Source organism: Gavialis gangeticus, unplaced genomic scaffold (genome assembly GCF_001723915.1).
Source record: "Gavialis gangeticus isolate Ggan-Ray unplaced genomic scaffold, GavGan_comp1, whole genome shotgun sequence".
In the NCBI taxonomy this organism is placed as follows: Eukaryota; Metazoa; Chordata; order Crocodylia; family Gavialidae; genus Gavialis; species Gavialis gangeticus.
In genome coordinates this window covers 3448460-3468635 of record NW_017728960.1, presented here as the reverse complement: position 1 = coordinate 3468635, position 20176 = coordinate 3448460, and the positions used below count along the sequence as shown (strand labels likewise).

The 20176-nt window shown below is 51.0% G+C and overlaps 1 protein-coding gene and 1 long non-coding RNA gene across 3 annotated transcripts; both read left to right on the top strand.

Annotated features, from left to right (window-relative positions):
* The first annotated feature begins 340 nt into the window (after positions 1 to 340).
* On the top strand, positions 341 to 7597 carry LOC109303153 (SLAM family member 5-like). The gene is made up of 3 exons (XM_019525308.1): positions 341 to 439; positions 6198 to 6533; positions 7211 to 7597. The coding sequence occupies exons 1-3, from the start codon at positions 391 to 393 to the stop codon at positions 7591 to 7593; spliced, it is 768 nt and encodes a 255-aa protein (XP_019380853.1). The 5' UTR covers positions 341 to 390; the 3' UTR covers positions 7594 to 7597.
* A 3908-nt stretch (positions 7598 to 11505) lies between these two features.
* On the top strand, positions 11506 to 17881 carry LOC109303223. 2 transcript variants are annotated; one of them, XR_002099044.1, is made up of 5 exons: positions 11506 to 11548; positions 14439 to 14491; positions 14987 to 15079; positions 15851 to 15952; positions 17544 to 17881. It is a non-coding gene; the product is annotated as an uncharacterized LOC109303223 (long non-coding RNA). The 2 variants fall into 2 exon arrangements; XR_002099033.1 differs by lacking the exon at positions 11506 to 11548 and having other exon boundaries at positions 13776 to 14491.
* The last annotated feature ends 2295 nt before the right edge of the window (positions 17882 to 20176 follow it).

The window sequence follows — 20176 nt, the reverse complement described above, 5'->3', positions numbered from 1 at the left end:
AGTGCTCCCCCGGGGGACACCGAGCAGAGCACCCTGGACAGCGCCCACCAGCTCGCAAACTGAGGGAGCTCGCCAGCGGCTACTGCTCAGTGGTACTCCGCTGGGAGACGCGCATGAAGGACACCGAGGAAAAACGCCCCGAGGTCTCCAGGAGCCTTCCCGGCCAGAGCCTCCTTCCTGGACCACCAGATGACAAGCTTGGCCAGCGCCAGGAGGAGGTTGACCAGTAGGTCCCGGGCCTTGGTGGGGCGATGGATGGGATGTGTGTAAACTAAAAGGTGAGGGTAGTATTTGTGGGAGGAGACCTAAATGTCATAGCTCTATGACTATTCATGATACTGTGGTGGGAGGAAGTGAGAACTACAAGCACACAGCACAGAGCGTGCAGCAATGGAGCTGTGCCGACATTTCTGGTTTGGCTTTCTGTTATGCATAGCAGGTAAGCATGGAGCTCAAGGGGATGGGAGAGGTTTTTCTTTCCAGTGTATTTTACATGGTTAATTGGCACTGATCTGGGCTGGACAACCCTGGGCAGACAGCTCAGTGTTGCCTGTATTGGATGACAAACCTCCCTTCCAGCAAGTACTTCACCTCTCCACGGAGCGGGTTTGGACTACAACGTCAATTGGCCCCACTAAGCCAATTGCATGAAATTTTGCTTGGGATAAAACAATCCCATGCACTGGGACAGGCTGGGGGCCAACTGGCTGGGTAACAACTCTGCAGAAAGGGACCTGGGGTTGACAGTGGACAAGAAGCTGAATAGGAGCCAGCAGTGAGCCCTTGTTGCAAAGACTAACAGTGTCCTCGGCTGCATTGGTAGGAGCGTTGCCAGCAGATAAAGAAAAGTGATTCTCCCCCTCTATTAGCACTGGGAAGGCAACATCTAGAGTCCCGTGTCCAGTTTTGTGCCTCCACTGCAGAAAGGATGTGGACACGTTGGAGAGACTCCAGCAGAGGGCAAGGAAAATAGTTAGTGGGGCTGACGCATATGTCTTGTGAGGAGAGGCTGAGAGAACTGAGTTTAATTAGTCTGGAGAAGAGGAGACTGAGGGGGGATTTCATAGCAGCCTTCAACTCCCTGCAGGGTGTCTTCAAAGAGGATGGAGCTGGACTGATCTCAGTGGGGGCAGATGACAGAACAAGGAGCAATGGGCTCACATTGCAGCAAGGAAAATTGAGGTTGGATATTAGGGAAAAACTCTCACTAAGAGGATGGTGAAGCACTGGAACAGGCTACCTAGAGAGGTGGTGGCATCCCCATCCCTGGAGGTTTTTAAGGCCCAGCTAGACATATCTTTGACTGGGATGATGCAGTTGGGGCTGGAAAGGGGCATAAAGTGGTTGTGAATAAATTTGGCTGGAAATTAGCAGGTGGCTTCTCTGAGAGGAGCAGGGTTCTGGAACGGGCACATGGGCAAAAATCCAACCTGCTTTTTAATTTGGAGTTTGCCAGGGGTGTGGATTGTGCGAGGCTACAGCCAGTGCCAGGACCTAGCCCAACCCTAGATTATTAATGAGAGGCATCAACTATATCCTGCGGCAGCAGATGATTGATTTTTGATTGCTATTATTGACTGAGTTCATTATACAGGCTGCTGTTAAGCCATTAGGTAATTTATGTAGCATCATCCTGACAAAACTTTTGGAAATATATCCCTTGTACACCAGGCTGCTCTGATCACCTTGTGCCTAAAATATTCACCTATTACAGAATCTGTGATCTGGGAATCTGCGGCATTGTTGGCCCTGCATCACGGACCAGGAATTGAGACAAATAGGTCACTAAGTCAGGCATGGAATTCAGTCGCAAAGCTGGCTTATGTATGTGTGTGTGTGTGTGTGTGTGTGTGTGTGTGTGTGTACACACACACACATATACATACATATGTAAGCCAGGTTTTATATTTATTTAAAATATCTAGATAGATATAAATCGATATAATCAATAGATCCATCTATCTATATCTATATCTATCTATCTATCTATATCTATATATAGATATATATATAATTGTTTCCAGAAGTGTCTGGCTGATGAGTTTTGACCATGGGAGGGGGTGGGGGAGATATTTTAGCTTTTTTTGCTTTCTGCAAGAGGGGACAAGGTTTAGGGCTTTCCCCGTTGAATTATACTGGATGGCGTGGCTGTCACAGAAACAATGAGTTTGCCGTTGTAGGGACTGCAGCTGTCTGGATATCTTCAAATGTGGTGGGTTTCAGAGCAGAGGAGGGCTAGAATACATGTCTGTATGCTGCCACATTTGAAGAACATTTTCACAGAAAATTCTCAGGGGAAGAACCGTGTATTAATATAGCAACTTGTTCCTTCTACGGAAACCCTGCCACAGCCTGTGGTCTGCTACAGCACTTATCGCAGATTGACCAGCAGGCCTGAGCCACTGCCTGTGCAGCCAGTCCAGTGGAGAGGCTGTCCCTGACACCAGAGGAAGGGGGATTGGGTCTGCAGAAGGCACAGATATTATATAGTTGTACAGTGTATATATAGTTGTCCAGTTGTGTGGTGTACATGTAGTTATACAGTTATATATTGTACACTTTCTCCCGTCTGAGCCCTTTGCTGACCCAGTCAGTCCCTAAAGGGGCACCCGGCCCTGCTGCCCTGCCAGATCTGTCCTATGACCTGGGCTGTCCATGGGCCAGTGTCCTCCTCCAAAGCATTCTGGCTTCATCTTCCTAACCATACCTGGTATGGTATTAATGCTCCCATCCAAATTGTGGCCTCATGTCATACTGCCCCATGGCAGCTACTGGGCTCTATGGGAACTGAGGGGCTTTAACTGCTGCCTTAAGGGATGGAGATCCCTGAAGCCATGGACAGGCTCAGCAATGATACCATTTGAAAGCAGAGAGGGACTCAACAGTGGTTCCAGCCGGATGCAGCCCCGGAGGGTGAGCATAGCTCCACCTGAGTCATGGACAAGGCTGTGGGTGCAACCCCCATGGAAGCTTTGTGCAGTTCCAGAAAGTCCGATAGAAAAGGAAGAGCTGTCGTCATAGCCGAAGAGGAAGGAAAACCATCGTAGTCAGGGTACACACGCTGCCTTTCTTTTTCCTAAGAGGCTGATGCTGACGTTCTTCGGGACGCAACACTGACTGCTCACCGCCCTTAGTGGTGACCACTGCTCCTTACACCTGCAAGTTATTTCTTGCGGGTGTAAGGAGTTATTTCTCATCTGAGCTCAATTTTCCACCCCGCTTTGGGTTGTCATTTATAGGTATGAAGTGTGAAACAGGCATAACACGTGGGTGAGGGGGGCAGGTGTCAGCAGAGCCACGCTGGTGAATAAGGCATGCTAGCACATTGCTGTCACGCAAACCCCAATGCCCACAGGTATTTGGGCACCTAAACGTGTCTGAGGACAAAGGGTTGTGCTTCATCCAAGGTGGAAGTCAGGGCAGGATCAAAACTTCCATCTTTTCCCTCTGACTCCAGTCACATCATCATTAGCATCCACTTGCCCTTAATTTGCTCAAAATGCTAGTCCAGAGGCCCTGCCATTACATGGGGAATCACTGCACCATGACATCACATCAGGGCTTGATGACATCAGCACCGACTGATGCCTCCTGTGATGGTTGAAGGCATTTATCTGCATCCCACGAGCACTAGTACTCTGCTCAGATCTCACAAAGACATCTACCCTGAAGACTTTAGGCTCCAAGCAGACCAGGCAAAGGAGAGTTTGTACCCAAGGGATGGAGACAAAAGCCTTTGCGCCAGTATTTATTGGCAGGGATGTTTCTAGGGTCGTCTTATACCTCTACAACTCTCTGGCCTGTGCACTCGTGCTTTGTATAGGAAATAGCCAGAGCAAGGACTTAGCTGTGGCCTCTATCACCCTGGGTTTTCTCACCAGGACCACTTCTCTGGTGTTTCTCCCAGGGAGGTCTCTCACCTGTTTCAGCAGAAATGCTGAGGATTAGTTCCTGTTCCTGCTTCTCTGCAGAGAAGTTGCTCCATTCCCCTTAACAAAATAGATGCAAAGCAGGAAGGTTTCAGGCTACCCATCAGGCTTGGTGTGAAACAGGGGAAAACCAGGCTCTGACTTCCCACCCTCTTATTTTCATATCCACCCCTGCAAGACACAGGGTCTAAGTTAATCTGAGATCTGATCTGAATGATCGCTCCTGCTGTGAATAACCATCAAACTCCTAAGTGCAGGTAGGGAACGAGAAGGTGAGATGGATGCAGAAGGGAGAGGGCAAGGCATGAAATAACTTTGCCTCTGATCTTAGCAAACCATTCAGGACCAGGACCATTGCACTGACATAACCAGCTGGATGGATGCTGATACCTTTTGTTCATAAAGCATCTTACTATGAGAATACCCCTGTGACCAGACGCTGGGAGCAATTGCTACTGTTAACAACCATCTGTTTACAGCTTGCAGAACTGCAGAAGCTACAAGCAGGTAGAGAAGAAAAGGGTTCAGTCTCATATTTCCAGTTATGGCAGGGTTTATGACCCACATGATAAAAGCACAGGAGATCAAACATATTTGTCTTCGCTGAAAAGCAGACTATGTGGGTTTTCTTGTTAGCCACTCCCATGAGAGGTTATAATCTGCAGTTTCTCATCAAAATGTGCAGAGACCACAGGAAGTTTTGGACTCTTGGCTATCTCCTGTGCAGCTCTGAAGACAATTTAAGAGTTTTGCAATGCCAGTGTGTTACTACGTGTGTATTGAGAACAGAGGCAACAGGTCATTCATCCTCACCAGGAGATCTGCTTGCCTCTCACATCTGGAAGACTTCATGGGGATTCATCTGGAGTAGGGGCAGGGGCTGGCTAGGGGCTGATCCCAGATTTTAAAGCAGTCAGAGTGAGGGGAGGATAAAGCTGCCCAGGGCAGTGGGCACGGCAGAGCCTTGCTCTACCCTCTGTCCTCCCTTGACATGCCTCCTCACCTCCCCCTGACCCACCTCCAGCCCTGGCTTGTCCCACCTCTCCCACTGCTGGTGCAGCAAAGATGAGAGCCATCTGCAACTTGGTACCAGCAGGGATTTGCCCAATTCAGGGGGGCTTCTCCAAGGGGTTTCTGTGGTTCCCATGGGCACAGCACGGAAGTGAACTTGGCAGACTGGGGAATCTAGCCCAGTTCCTGGCAGTGCCCAGGCTTGTATCATGCCCCAGGGGTCCACAATCCCCTCCCAGGTCATCTGGAGTGCCCGAGGCTCCAGGCTTCTTGCTCTAATTGCAAAATGCCCGTTCCCATCTGGCAATAGTCTCCATCCCATCCACAAGAGCACAATACAACTACAAACTTTCCCTTTGCCTGAAGAAGGGTGTTTGTACCTGAAAGCTTGCAAAGAACAATTTTTCCAAACGTGTAGTTGGACCAATACAAGACATCACATTTCTCCAAAGGACCTTGTCTGCCTATGTTCCCATCTGACCACTTTGCTAGACCTTTATATGTTCACCGTCTGTTTCCCAATGCAATGTGAGGTGTGTCCCTGCTCGCCTACGAACCCTCAGCGACCAGGACTGCAGAAAATGTGCTCCAGGCTCTAAAGAGGTGTTGAGGAAGAGGGAAGCTTTTGAGGAGACAGGGGCATGGAGGGAAAGAGGTAGTAGTGCATTAGGAGAGTACCTGCTCCACCTGTCCATCCGCCCTCGTTCCAGTTTGAAGGGCTGGGTCCAACTTTAAGCAACCCATAATGCCAGATTCTAGCATCACTTGGCAAATATTCAAGCTGCTGCTCTGACACTTCGAAGCTGCTCCCCTAAACACCCACAAACACACCCTTTCACATCCCTCCTTGCTGCCTGCCTTCACCCTGATGCCAGTGAAACTCTCAGGCTGCCGACATGCCGTCACGGCTGCCCACACCACTGATCAAGGTCCTGCTGCCGCCTTGTCCTTGCCTCTTGTCTTATACTTGGATTGCAAAAGCTCTGGGGCAGGGCTCTAGCAGACCGGGGGCCACAATGCTTGGCATTGCAATAATAGAAGTTAATAACCAATCCTACATCACATCACATGTAGCACAGTAAGGAGTTGTATGTGCATGGAAGGAGTTCAGAGAGGATGCTCTGTTGCGAGGAGAAGGAATAAAATGTTGCTCGTGGTCTCTGGGGCAGGTTTCACCAGGTTTGGGTTGAGGAAATGCTTTTGTCTGTGATGGGGTTGACCTCAGTCATCCTAAATGCTACTTTGTTCCTTTTCAAGGTGCAGGATGGTGGGGAGCAGGTTCAAAGACAGCCCTGACAGAGCTGGTCAGGACCCTGGGGGACACGGTCACGTTTCCTCTCGACATCCCGGCGGGGGAGACATTGGATAACATTGGCTGGACGATTGGCACAAGGAGTCTAGCAATTGTGGTACCAGGAGACCCCCCGAGCGTGGTTGTGTCAGACAGGCGCTATAGGGGCCGCCTGCGTGTCCCCAACAACGGCCTCTCGCTGCAAATCACGGACCTGAGGCCGGAGGACGGTGGCTCCTACACAGCTACAGTCAGCATGGATAAGACCCAGTTTACCCGGGTCTTCACACTGCGGGTCTACGGTGAGTGCTGGGTTTTGTGTCTTCGTTTGCTCTTTTATCTCTACCAAAGGTAACTTGACAGTGTCAGAGTGAAACAGTCTTTGCCCGCGGAGTCTCCGTGTCTCTCTCTCCCCTGCGGTTGAAATGCAGCAGCCTGGTTATTCTGCCTGTCTGGACGGGCACAGGGATGGGGATGGATACCCCGCAGGGAAGTGAACCCCGCTCCGTGGAAGGGGCAGGACGAGCGCTCGGGCTTGTGCCCGCTCCGGGGGAGCAGTCTCTGCCGCACCCACACCTCAGCCGAGCGGGGGCACCGGGCAGATCCGGGCTCTGGGTCTTACAGCTGCGGCCGGAGTAAATGCGCCTTGTGCAGTGCCCTTGTCCCCTCCCATCTAAGAGCTCACGAGTGTGGATATTTGTGAGCAAGGAGCCCTGCACAGACATCTCGGTCCTCAGGGGCATCTCACACCGCACACGTCCCTGCGGGGGTCTTCCACCCCCAGGGGCTCCTACAGGGCCCATCCAGCATCGCCTGAGGGGGGCTGAGAGGCCTCGCTCTTGTCTGCTGTCACCTGGTGCTCTCAGGGACTCTGCTCTCCCGGGAGGGTCTCAGGGAGATGCTGGCGGGACGGCAGGGTGCTGTTTTCTTCAATTCACACCTGTATCCTCCCATTTCGGTTCCTTCCCTCTCCCTGCAGAGCGGCTGCCCCAGCCCACGATTCACTGCGATGCCCAGAGCTGTGCGAATGAGCTCTGTAACATCACCCTGAGCTGCACCGTCCCCAGCAGAGGCGACAACGTGACCTACAGCTGGATCCCCCCACAGCCCCCCAATACGACTGCTCGAGGATCCACCGTGGTCATCTCTCACCCAGATCTTCCAGTAAACGTCACGTGCACAGTGCACAACCCCGTCAGCAACAGCTCCACCACGGCCTCAGTCGAGGCCCTTTGTGCAGGTAACTCCTTGTATATCAGACTTCTTTTTTTCTTTTTTAAAGTGCAGGACATCCACAGAAGCATCCACAAAGTCAAAAGCCCAATCTCCAAGCTGCCATGCTCAGATCTTCCCAGGCAATAGCAGAGTCAGGCCCATAATAAATCAGTTATCACTAAGAAGGCAATGGAAATCTTCCCCTAAGGGCTCACTATTGTCCTAAGAAGCTAACTTGGTAGCAGCTTCTTTAACAGGGACTGAACAAGCAGACAGACTTCTTTACACCTGGAGGAAGCAGGAGATTCAGTGTAAGCCCATGATTCAAATGTTCAGGCCTCAGGACTTGATTGGACCCAGGGGCCAAGGCTAGACCTGCAGAGAAGCAGCTGGAGCTCAAGTCTGGCCCTTCCTCGCTCTGACTGGGTTGTAAAGGTCGTGTTTCTCAAGGTGTTTGGCACTGCTGGCCTGGAGTTTTCAATCAAAATCAACCTGGCCAAAAATGCAGTTTCTGCAAAATTGAAGGTTTATGATAGATCTGGGGGTTTTCTGTGATGATTCATTTTTTACTGGGGGAAACCCAGATGGGGTGTTAAATCAGCCTGATGTCAAAGTGCAACTGGACACTATGATATCTTATGAGGTCACTGCTGGAAAGCTTCATAAGACCTGTTCTCCCCTATGACCTGGATCACTTCTCCCATAATGCACTGCTGATGGACCCAACTGATGCATTATGGGAGTAACACAGCTGGGGTGCATCATAGCAAGTGACCTTCAAATAGAGAGCTGACTTCACTGTGAGTACAGAGGGCTTGAGGTACTGGGACTGCAACCCCCGGGGGCATTTCAGCACCCATGGGCAGATGTAATTTAGTGTCCAAGGCACCACAATTCGTGCTTCAGGGCAGGTCAGGAGATTCCCTTTGGATCCAAAAAACATCAACCTTGCTCAGTCACAGAATGCAACTTTCTTTGGGAGTCTGCAAGGTTTGGGCATGGCAGCCTTTCATCCAGCTGTGGGATGAAAGCAAACAGATTTCCTGCTGGAGGGACATTCTTCTCTTTGCTTGGCTCTTAACACTTCAAGCATTTCCAGAACCAGGCATTGCATGGCTCACCTCCCTCCTCTGCCTCCACCCAGAGCATGTAAATCAATTAACCCAAGCTTTGGCCCACAGAATCTACCATCATGCAAAAAAACCTCGGTTTTGGGTTTGGAAGGGCTGTAAGCTGGCTTGGTTTATCCTTTTGGGGCTACAGATTGGACCTGGGGCTGTTTATGCAAGACTGGAAAGCAGACAGCCCTCTGTGCCCTACTCAAAGCTCGCAGTGAGAGTGGGTAGCAAAAGAAGCAGGGTACATACCTCTGCCGGGGCACAGATGGGTGGAAATGCAGATGGACACAGTCGCATAGGGAAAGCTTTGCTCAGACCCTGGCCCAGGCTGAGACCTGGGTGCCAATCACATGGGGGTAACTGCAATGGAGACTGTTTGCAAATGAAGCAAAGAGTCATCAAGGCTGGAGATGGAGGATCCCAGCAAGAGGAGACGGTGCCTGGCAGTGCTCTCGTCCCACCGCAGGAGGAAGAAGAGCCAGCCACTGGCTTCCCCTCCTTTACTCAGAACCAGGGAGAACAAACTGACTGCCACCAGTTCTCTTCCTCTGCCTGTTTCTCTATTTTGGTGTGGAAGTGTGGGCGGGGGAGTCACATGGACCCGTTTAGGGAACAGCCCCCTTGCAGAAACACTCACTCCATTATCCCTGTTCTTTCCCCATGTCTCCCTTTACCATACGAACGACAGCAAATTCCACGAGCTCCGCGCACAGTCCTGGTGAGCTACCATCTCATTTGCTTTCAACTGCCTCTTGCTCTCTCAGTGGTCCGGATCCAGGTATTATCAACTCTCATAATATCAGCACACTATGTAGAGTGCCACCCGCAGCTCTCGACAGCCTGGACTTAAGCAAGAATCCCACCCGAAATCAGCTCCCAGCCCCTGGGGCTGTGGATAAAAGCTTACAAACATGACCATTAAAGAGCTTAAGACTCTGATGGCAAAAGAAAATAGACCCTTCTTATTCACACCACATGGTACCTGGATATTTGGGGTTGGTAATACAAAAGGGCCTAATTCCGGCATGCATAAAATAGCTCCACTGACTTTGGTGCTGACTGTCCTGTTTTCCAGCAGCTGGGGATGGAATCAAGTACAAAGGAAGAAAACCCTCTGATCCACTAGAAAATATAATGGCTAAGACAGCAACCTTGTTATATAAAGGGAAAAATGATTCCAGCTATTGGCGTGATCCACTACAGAGCCAAAGCACTGAAAGGCCTCGGAGTAGCATAAAGCATAGGGACGTGATCCTGGGAGGGGATGACCTGCATCGCTGCACTGACTCCTTCCTCATGTCTGCTAAGCTCAAAGTGAAATACCACCAGCGCTGTGTGCTTTCCCCATCACTGCTCACCCTAAGCCCACTGACACCTGTATGACACCAGTATGCTCAAACACGCATTGGCCCCAACAGTCAGAGGTTCAAATTATGGCATTAAACTTGTTCGTGCAATAAAGGCACTTTTGGTTGGCCCTTACTTGGCAGGGGAAACACCACATATCTGGGTCAAGAAGGTAGTTTTCCTTAAGCGTTCCCAGGGATAACTGTTCATCTGGCGTAGTTTAGTACCCACTGAGGTGTTGGGGCTTAATGCTCACTTTATGGAAATGGGAGGCTCCTCCCTAGCTTGCTCCTTCACCCATGGCTGAGGGCAGGCGAAACTTGGGGGCATCTGAACCCCAAGCCTCCAGGCTTGGGCCTGCACATAGGATGCCTGCCAAAAGACATTAGAAATATCTGAAGCCCCTGGTGGGGGTGGAGGATGTTTGCTGGTTGTAGGGCCACTTATGGTTCTGGACTGACCCAAAGGTTTGGACTTTATTTGGCTGATTTGGCTTGAAATATGAAACATTTCTTTAAAAAAAAACAGTTTGTGCAATAAAGGTGAGCTTTCCCTTCAGCTAACCATGCCCTGTCCACTAACGATGGAAGTGCACATGTTATTTGTAGACCTCTCCAGCCCCGTGAGTCAGCCACCGGCCGCTTGGGTCTCTGTAGGCAGGGGAAGGGATTCTGCAAGTTACTGATGGCTCCTGGGGACAGGGTATCGAAAGCCAGCTCGCAGCCCCACCTCTGTCCTGCTTGGGGGCTGGGGAATGTGCTTTTCTGCTGCAGATCAGGACCATTTTCTTCTGTGTCGCTGAACTATGGGTTTTCTGTTTTAAGGGAGTTCCTCTTCCATCGCTGCCATTGTCTGTGCTCTAATTGTTGCTGTCATCCTAGTGAGCGTTGCTCTCATATGGTACAGGAGGAAGAAGAAAGGTAAGGAACTACCCAGGTGTGGTGCGGCTGGTTAGCACAAGTGCCCATGACTGCAGACTTGTTAACAAAGGGCAGGTCCTTGCCCCTGGGGCCTTACTGGGCTGCCTTGTCACTACAAAGGCCCAGCGCTCCAGCAGGCCTTGTGACCAAGCAATGCTGCTGCTATGCTTGCAAAGGGCAGCAGCATCCTACGTGGCCCCCCTCCACTCACCAGCTGCAGACAAGACATTTCAGCCAGAGCCCCAACCCCACTGCCCCTTTGCTCCCATGTGGGGAGGCTCGTTCTGCTGGTCCTAGAGTGAAGCATGGGGATGAAGGAGCTGTTTGCATCTCCTTTAGGACCAGAAGCAAAAGGCCCAGGACACCAAGAGCCAGGCTAGTAAGTCCTGGGCTGGGCTTTGCAATCCCAGAGGACACTGCTGCTGATCTCCAGCGCCTTTCAGCATTGGTTCAAGTTATTCTCGAGCAGAATAGCTGCAGCTGGGCCTCTTCCACTTCCCTTATTGCCATCCACATTTCCCCTTTAGCTCAAGGTTGTGGGGGGAGGGGAGGGTGACTAGGCAAGGGGTAGTGCAGGGTGGAGTTGGAGATGGTCCCAAATATCTGACCCTGCAGAAAGGTGGCCTTGCTTTGGGCTGTCTCTGTGCTCTATCTGACCTCTGCCTTTTCTTTCCATCTCAGGTGCACATCTGAACCTCAAAGAGGAGAATGAAAAAGGTAAGATTATATCCCTCTTCCCCTTGCCCCGCCCAAAACCCTCTCCATGGACTCTTCTCATCCCCAGCCTCCCCCCCTACCACACACACACACAGCATGTTTTACTGTTAAAATCTAATGTTCAAGCCCTTGTCCCTGTGCAAATTTGGAAGAAACAGAGTCTGAGGCTGGACAGGAGCGTTGCAGCCCTCTAGTCTTACCAGCTGCCATTGCAGTAGCCCCTACAGCTCCAGTCAAGGTCGGGCAGTGTCAGGTGCTGCACAAGTGCAGGAGGAAAGAGGTGGAACCAAAACCCAGGGAACTGTGCCCAGCAACTTCCTGCTTGGGCACAGCTGGAGCCAGCAGCTCAGCCTTGTCCCATGAGCTATAACAAGCTTGGAGCATCTTGTAGATTAAAAATGCTCTCAGTGCTTGGAGGTTTCTCGTTCCAGGGTGCATTTGCTTCTGCGTGGAGATGACACTGCCCCCATCAGCTCCCCCATCTCAGCCGGCACCCACTGGCTGTGCCCCCTTGCAACTCCTCTTATCTCTGCTTTGCCCCACCCAAGGCCTGGAGGCTCCCTGCTTTCCCTGCCAGGCACTCCTCCCCCCTTGACAGCCCTCAGCTCCAACCTCCCAGCTTTCACTGGACACACAGAGGCCTGAAGAGTGAGCTGTGGGGCCTGAGCTACCAGCCCTGCTCAGTACTAGAGAGATGAATGCAAAAGCTGTGGCCAGGCCAGGAAGGCAGGGCCCTGGCCTAATGCCCAGGTGGAGCTGGTTATGAAGCAGGTGCTGTTCTGTTTCTGCAAAGCTGCACAGCTCAGCGGACAACCAGCCTGCACAGGAGACTGCAGCATGTTGCACAGCATCCTCCCACCAAGGCTCTTCATCTCTTCTTGCTTTCTATTTTCTTTCCATCCGGTATAAAAGGCACCAACTGAAAAGAGACAGCTCTCGCAGACAAAAAAAAAAGCCATCAGAGGACAGGACTGGGAAGCCATAAGGAGTTTACAGACGGCAAAGGGACTAGGGAGAGGGGTTTGGGGTTTTTTCCCTCTCCCTGACTAAAGGGAAAGACTGGAGAGATGCAACGGAGATTTACACAGCAGGCTTGTTCCATGCACAGTGACTTATTGGAAATTAAGGGTGGGTTTCGTGGAGCCACGGAAGAATCAGAACCACGCGGCTTTCAGCAAGAACAAGCGTTTTCATGCAGCTGCTTCTGAAGACAAGAGCAAAGCTGACCCCTTTGCCTCACTCTTGCAAGGCAGGACGGGGAGACATGGAGCATCAGAAGAAACACAACTGCTTCACACATGTGGCTCCCACTTTGAAGAAGCCTCTGGGTCAGACACTTGCTATCAGCAGGGGCTAAGCAGGCAGTTTTGCAGTTTCCGGCCATTCTGGACACAATCCCTTGTCCTACAGGGGCAGGACATTGGCAGTGCTCTTGTTCCCTGTTATACCTGGAGCAAGATGAAGTTCCTGGCACTGCGCAGGGTAATTGTGCTTGTTCATGGCATTTTTAAAGAATAGATGAGAGGAGACAAACCTTTGTCTAGGGCGGTTTAGATGGGGCTGATTCTGAGTTACGCTAGACGTGAGCTCCTGAGGGTCTGACTAGTCTGATTCTTCCCTGATTCCATGAGCATCTGAGAAGCTAAATGGAAGAAGAGCAGAGCAAGGAAGAAACTGTTGCCACATTTTTAACCCACTATGCATTATCAGGCTGCCTCTGTAGATAATAAAATGTATATCTCGTTTCCTCTTCCACACCCTTTTGAAACCAACTCTTGTAGATGGGCACCAAACAAAGCTGACATTTCCTACAATAAAAAGCTGCTTTCATGAACAGTTGACTTGGGTGATTTGAATAGGTGAAAATAGCCAGAACTCCTAAGCAGGTGATCTCTTTTATTAGACTAACTAGATAGTTGCAAAAAATAAATATATATATTTGCAAGCTTTTGGGCACACGCGCCCTTCCTCAGGCATAGGAAAATGCAAGGACTGTAAAATTTCTCCCAGACGGAAGTGTGCGTGTGCCCAAAAGCTTGCAAATAAAAAAATTGTTTTGCAGCTATCTATTTGCAAGCTTTTGAGCACATGTGCCCTTCCACCTGGAAGAGAAATTTTACAATCTTTGCACTCTCCTATGTCTGAGGAAGGGTGCATGTCCCTGAAAGCTTGCAAATAAAAACATTTTTTTGCAATATCTAACTGGTCTAATAAAAGATATCACCTCCCCAAGAGTTTTGATTATTTTTGCCTGCACACCAGCATGGCTACAACCTGCATCCTGGAATAGATGAAGGATTTCAGTGTGAACTACAGCCAGTTGACCCAGGCTAGCTACACCCCAGGCATTTCTTTCCCCACTACTGTCATTCAGCTACCTCAGAGGGGGGATGTGGCTGCTACTCAGAACTGCACAGCAGCCCACAAGGAAGATCACACTTAGGGGAAACTGTGTTCCCATCCGTGTGGCCAGCCCCACAACCGTTTTCACAGCACAACTGTTTAGGGCTGAAAGTGAGAGAGAAAAGATAAAAGCCCTTGGATGTCAAACTGAAAATGCAAAGAAAAATGAAGGAGGCAGACGCTGGGGTCAAGACCTAGCCAGGTCACGTACGAGCATGAAAACTGACGCTCACGTGTGCTGTGTCACGTGGCCACGGAGGAACTCATGCGCAGTGCAGCAGGTATTGGAACAAAACAGTTACCTGCAGTGAGGCACACTTCCTCTCCTCACTTCCATCCCCAGCCCGACTGCGAGAGCTGGTGGGCAGAGCTGGGCCCAGGGAGGACAGCAAATCCAACCCACGCAAGGAAGCTAGGGCCCCTTTCCCTTGCACCCACCTGCAGCAGAGCCTGCTCCACTCATACTTTGCTTTCTTTCTCTTTGCAGAGGCACAGCAACAAAGCACCACGCTTTACGCTCAAGTCGGCTTTCATCCTTCGGTGAGTCTTTGCAGGGGAATCAAGACCAGGCAAACAGGTTGGGGAGACACAGCCGGAGCAATGGCAAGGATGGGCGGATGCCAGCCATGAACTTGGGTGGAGATGCCAGCCACGCCAGAGCTCTCCCTAGTGGTGGCAGCCTCCGGGAAGCTTTCATGAGCTCCTTTTTGGAAAATTCCTGGGCAGAGCAGCAGGTAGCCCTTGGCCCCAGCAATGGAAAAGCCTGGGGCTCTTGAACATAATGTCATGTTTTGCTGCCACCCTGCTTTCCCATTGCAAAGGGGCCAAGCTAACAGAACCAGGCCTCGACCTGAGCTGCGTGGGGTCTCGCACCCAGCATCCACCCCAGCACCCTGGCCAGGCTTCCCCCAGGCCTTGGCCTCCTTCGTTAGTACCGTGGCCCATCCCATCCTCACCTGTGCTGCAAACTTCCCCAAAGATCATCGTTAATGGGTGTTTTGGCTGGGGTGGGGGGGGATTCTGGTTCTTCTTTAGGCTCCCAAGAAGCCAGAAAGGTCACAAGGGAATGACGCTGTGAACAATGAGAACCCCATGACCATCTATGCCACTGTCCAACCCCAGAACCAGGTAGGACCCAAGCCCTTGGGCTGCACATCTATCTGATACATGCCTCCTTCTCCAGACTGGTGGGGGTAAACTCAGAATTGGGGGAGGACAGGATTGCTGATTTGGGAGGGAATAACAATTACCAGGGCAGCGCTGTGACCGCAGCCACTGGTTCTTCAACATGGCAGGCCAGGTCCATGCCAAGAACATCAAGGAGACTGCAAAGGGCAGAGCATCAGCCCCACAGAGCAAATCTGGGCACCCCAGGGCCCGGGACAGCACGCCTACAGCATAGCTCTGTCCTCTCCCCATCTGATCCCAGCACAGCCCTCTACCAGGGGTCCAGGGGCAACTGCACCACCCAGGAACGGCACCCCAGCATGCACAGACACACACATGCACACACACACACACTGGGAGGGTCTGCCAAGGAGCTAGCATATTCCTTCCATCCTACCAGATCACTAAACAAGGGTCAGGTTTCCCTTGCGTTCATGGGTGGCCAAATCCTCTTGGCCCGCGGTGCGCAGCCAGTGGGGAGGAGGCCACCAGCTCCACAGGAGAGTACGGTGTGCAAAGTGGCAGGGGATGACCCCAGCTCCTTGCATGTGAAAGCACCCACTCCCTTTCCTGACCTGGGAAGCAGCGAGGCAGCAATGACTAGACTAGGGTGACATCCTAGCCCTAGCGACAGCAACTTTGGTGAGGACCAGAGAACTTGAGAGAGCCATGCGCCCTCCTCCAGGCTGCTCAGTGCCATGGCTCCTGACTGCCCCGCTCCTTTCCCTGCAGGCTGCCATGCAGACAGACGATGAGAAGATGTGCAAGGGAACCACAACATCCCCGCATCACAATAAGAAGCACGTGGACCAAGCCGAAGAAATGCCCCCCGGGGTGAGAGGCGTTTGCATCTCATTATGGCCTTGCGCACTCCAAGAACAGCAGCCCTGCGGCACACTTAAGCCAGCAAGGCCCTGGGAGGAGAGTGCAGGGGAGGTGGGGGCTGGACGTGGAAGTGCCCTGATGTCGGAAAAACCAGGCCCCAGATTCCATGGAAACAAGCTAGGTTTCAAGTCATGGCTAGGATAGACCCAGGGGCCAGCTCACATGCATGACAATGTCTCATGGAGCAGAAGATAGCTTGTGGGATCTGCTCGTTTTCCCACTTCCCCAACCCACCGGAGCTTGGGGCAATTCTTTATCTCACAGGGCTCTTTTTCCTGCCTGCAAATCAGCCACCAACATACACAATGTCGGAAGTGGCCTGTTAGACCATGAATTATTAGACAGCAAAGCCAGGGCTTGCCTGTCTCTCAGCAGGAAGCACTTGGGTTATGTCTGCACAGCCGATGGAAAGGCTGAACATAGCACATGCCAGCCCCGATAGCAACAGTGATAAAGATGTGGCAACACAGAGCTTAGCCTATAGGAGGAACTAGAATACAGACCCCTGCCCTCAGGCCTTCTCTGCACCAGCTAGGATACACTACAAATTACCTGCACTTTGCAGTGCAGGAGACCCCCAGTTGCAAGTCAGTCTGCCTGGCAGTGACAGAAGTCAATTTTTAGGTGCACTGGAAACCCAGATTCAGCATGGTAGAGGCAATATCTTTTCTTAGACCAGCTAGACAGTTGCAAAGAAAACTTACTTTATTTGCAAGTTTTCAGGCACACGTGCCCTTCCTCAGGCATAGGAGAATGCAAAGAGTGTAAAATTTCTCCCAGGTAGAAATGAAAATTGGTATTGTACAGGAGAGCTGGAGGGTGGTGGAAGTTTTCCTGGCTGGAAAAGTTCATTTTATGCAAAATAGGCTTGCATACAAGTTGGAGCAGTCTATTCACCTCAGAGGTGTCTGATGGCAAGCAGGATGTTGAATGGTACTTCTTTCCACCACCCTCCAGCTCTCCTGTACAATATCAATTTTCATTTCTACCTGGGAGAAAATTTTACAATCTTTGCAGTCTCCTATGCCTGAGGAAGGGCACATGTGCCTGAAAGCTTGCAAATAAAGCAAAACTTTGTTTGCAACTGTCTTGTTGGTCTAAGAAACGATATTAGTTCTGCCACACTGGCTGCTTGTACTTTTAGACCAACTCAGCTACAACCTTTATCCCTGGAAACCCAGAGACCTTCTCCTCCTCTCTGAGGCCTTCAGGTCACAGGGTCAATGACTCTCACATTTCGGGGGAGCTCAAAGTAGTGCTGGCCAGTGAAACAGCTGGGGATTGCCAGAGCTTGGCTGTCCTGACACATCCCTACATGTTCTTCCCACTCCTCTGCTTTTGTTGGGCAGCGGACCCTAGGTTGGTGTTATGTCCTACAAAGCCTGGCATATGATGGCTTTGATACCTAGTGCAGCATAGGCATGTCAAAGTTGTGGGTCCCCTTTGGGGCAATGTGTGGGGAGACCAGCACCACCCTTCACTTTTTGATGCGTCTTTGCCGACATTAATATTTCTGCTCTTGGGGTTTCTTTCCCTGCAGACACAAACCCTCCCAATGCTGTAATAGCTCTGCCTAGACATGCAAGACCATACCAGAACAAGAGAGCCTACATACTGGGGAAATGGATATGTGCAAAAATGAACAAAGCCAGTAATACACACCACCCTTGCACCATGGTATCAAGACTCATTTGCACCTCCATCATTTAATATTTGCTAAATGCAAGCCACATTTCACAAGAAGCCATCTTTATGCCCAAAATTCATCTCCAACTATATGCCTGATCTACCTCAAATAAATAGAGACATTCAGGAAATCCATCCAGAACTTCACAGGATCTGTTTTGCCTTCCTGTGACCTTTGTATGAAAAAAAAAATGGTTACACAGCTTTTACTCAGGTGTCCCATGTTACCAGCACCGAGCGGAGAGCAGGCCTGGGAAGGGAAGGTGTAGGATGGTCCGGATGGAAGCAGATGAAATCTGCCCGGTTTTGTATTCTCCGACTGTCGCCAGAAGAGGGAACGTTACTGGGGCAGAGAGACTGAAGGGACAAGAAAAAAGACTGTGGAGGGAAGATGTTACTCCTCCATGCAAGCCACAAAAGCCATGTGCGACAGGGAGCACAATAGACAAGAGGTACAGGAGGACTCTGCTCTTCTTTATGGAGACTTTTTAAAATTTGTATTAATTTGCTGATAAATCTGGCTGCTGCGCTCCACTCCTGGGTGCTGTGGGCAAACCTTTAGCAGATACCAGTGGAAGCAAAGCAGGAAAAATGTTTTGAGATCCTGGTTTCAAGCTCCGAGATGCGGGGCAGGATGGATGCGAGACACGTCAGCAAGCCCTTCTCACCCAGGACAGCTCCAGTTGACGTGTGGCCTCATCTTCCCTTGCACACAGTTGGCAAGCCACTACCAGGAGCACAAGCCCCTGGAAACCTTGTGCCCGTGTGTGGCAGTTTTGCTGCCATGTTATCTGCACCCCCAGTGCCGTATCACTCGAGCTGTGGCTCAGGCCCCCATGACTTGTTATACCAGCACCTGATCCCTGCATGGACTCTGCATGCCAGCTGCCCGTGTACCCAGAAACCAGCTTGCTGCATCCAGCACGCAGGAAGAAGCCGTGAGCATCAGTGGTCATAGAGACATAGAGAAGTGGGGCTGGAAGGGAACTCCAGAGGTCACATCTAGTCCAACCCTCTGATGGAGGCAGGATCAGGCCTGTCCAAACCATCCCAGACAGCCATAATGTCAAATGTACATAAGACTGCCCTCAACCCTGGCACAACAGACCTAACACTCGAACGTGCCACAGGTAAAGCAGGGGGATCGCAGCAGCCAACTTCTTGCTTCTATGAAATGTTGCCAGTATATGCTCAAGAGGTCCCAGGTAGAGTCCAGAGGAAGGCAAAACCCCTCAGTCTGACCAGGGAGTCAGATTCCTTCCTGACCCCAAATATGGTGTGGGTCTGACTCTGAGTGGAGGGGCAAGACCCTCTAGCCAGGACCCTCCAGCTTTGCTCCTAGCAGGATTATCGGCACAGCCCGGTCAAAGTTCCCAGCCTTAGCAGTAGCCAACACCCAATGCTTGAGAAACACCCTGACACATATAGCAGAAGAAGGAAGGAGGTGGGATGGGAGCACCTAGCAAAGCCCAGAAACCTGGGAAATACCCATGGTACAAACAGGCCTAGAACATCCCCAGCTGTGCAATGTCTGCTTGAACACCCCTTCCCTAGGTGTCTCTTCTAGCAGTGAAGAAGTTTCCAGATATCCAGTCTAAACCCACCTTGCTGCAGCTTCAAGCCATTAGCTTATGTCCTCTATGCAACAAGAAAGAAAAAGCTGCTTTCCCTCTTCTCTATAGCAACCCTTCAAGTACTTGAAGACTGGTATCAGGTCCCTTCTTAAGTGCCTTTCCAGCAGCTGAATCTGCCTAGCACCTTTGGCCTCTCCTCATATGATTCATCTTCCAAGGCCTTGATCATTTTGATCATCTTTGTTGCTACCTCTGGACCCTCTCAAACTACGCCACATCCTTTTTAAAATGCGGCGCCCCGAACTGCACACCATACACGGATGAGGCTGGGTAGAGAGACACTATCACCTCCTGCAAATTGCACTGAATGCTTCTATTGATGGAGCCCAAACCCCATTTGCCAAACCCCATTTGCCTTTTGTGCAGCTGCATCGTAGTGCAGACTCATATTGAGCCTGTGGTCTCCCAAGACTCTCAAGTCCTTTTCCCTCGAACTGGCATCCAGCCCAGTGTCCCCCATTTTGCATCTGTGTTTTCAATTACTCCCCCAGAGATGCAGCCCCTTCATTTGTCCGCATTGAACTCCATCCGGTCAGCTCTAGCTCAGCTTTCCTATCGGTCGAGAGCCTTCTGAATTGCTCTCAAATTCTCCACCGTGTTCACCATCCCCCCCAGTTTCACGCTGTCTGCAGACTTGAAGCTTTCTATGCCACCATCCAAATCGTTAACAAACACATTGAATGATACCGTGGTCAGGACACAGGACCAGGCCTAGGTCCCAGCTCTTTCATCAGCAGATGCTAGGGTCCTTGCACTTAACCTATTACCCCTCCCAGACCCCTGCCCTTGATTGCTGCCCCTGTCCAAGCTGGTCATTTGTAGATTTCATAGACATTAAGGCTGGAAGGGACCT

Excerpts from the sequence above, each read along its gene's own strand:
- LOC109303153 (XM_019525308.1), top strand. The coding sequence starts at position 391 with ATGGAGCTGTGCCGACATTTCTGGTTTGGCTTTCTGTTATGCATAGCA. Across the intron at positions 440-6,197 it reads CTTTCTGTTATGCATAGCAG|GTGCAGGATGGTGGGGAGCA; the intron begins GTAAGCATGGAG and ends TTCCTTTTCAAG. Across the intron at positions 6,534-7,210 it reads CTTCACACTGCGGGTCTACG|AGCGGCTGCCCCAGCCCACG; the intron begins GTGAGTGCTGGG and ends CTCTCCCTGCAG.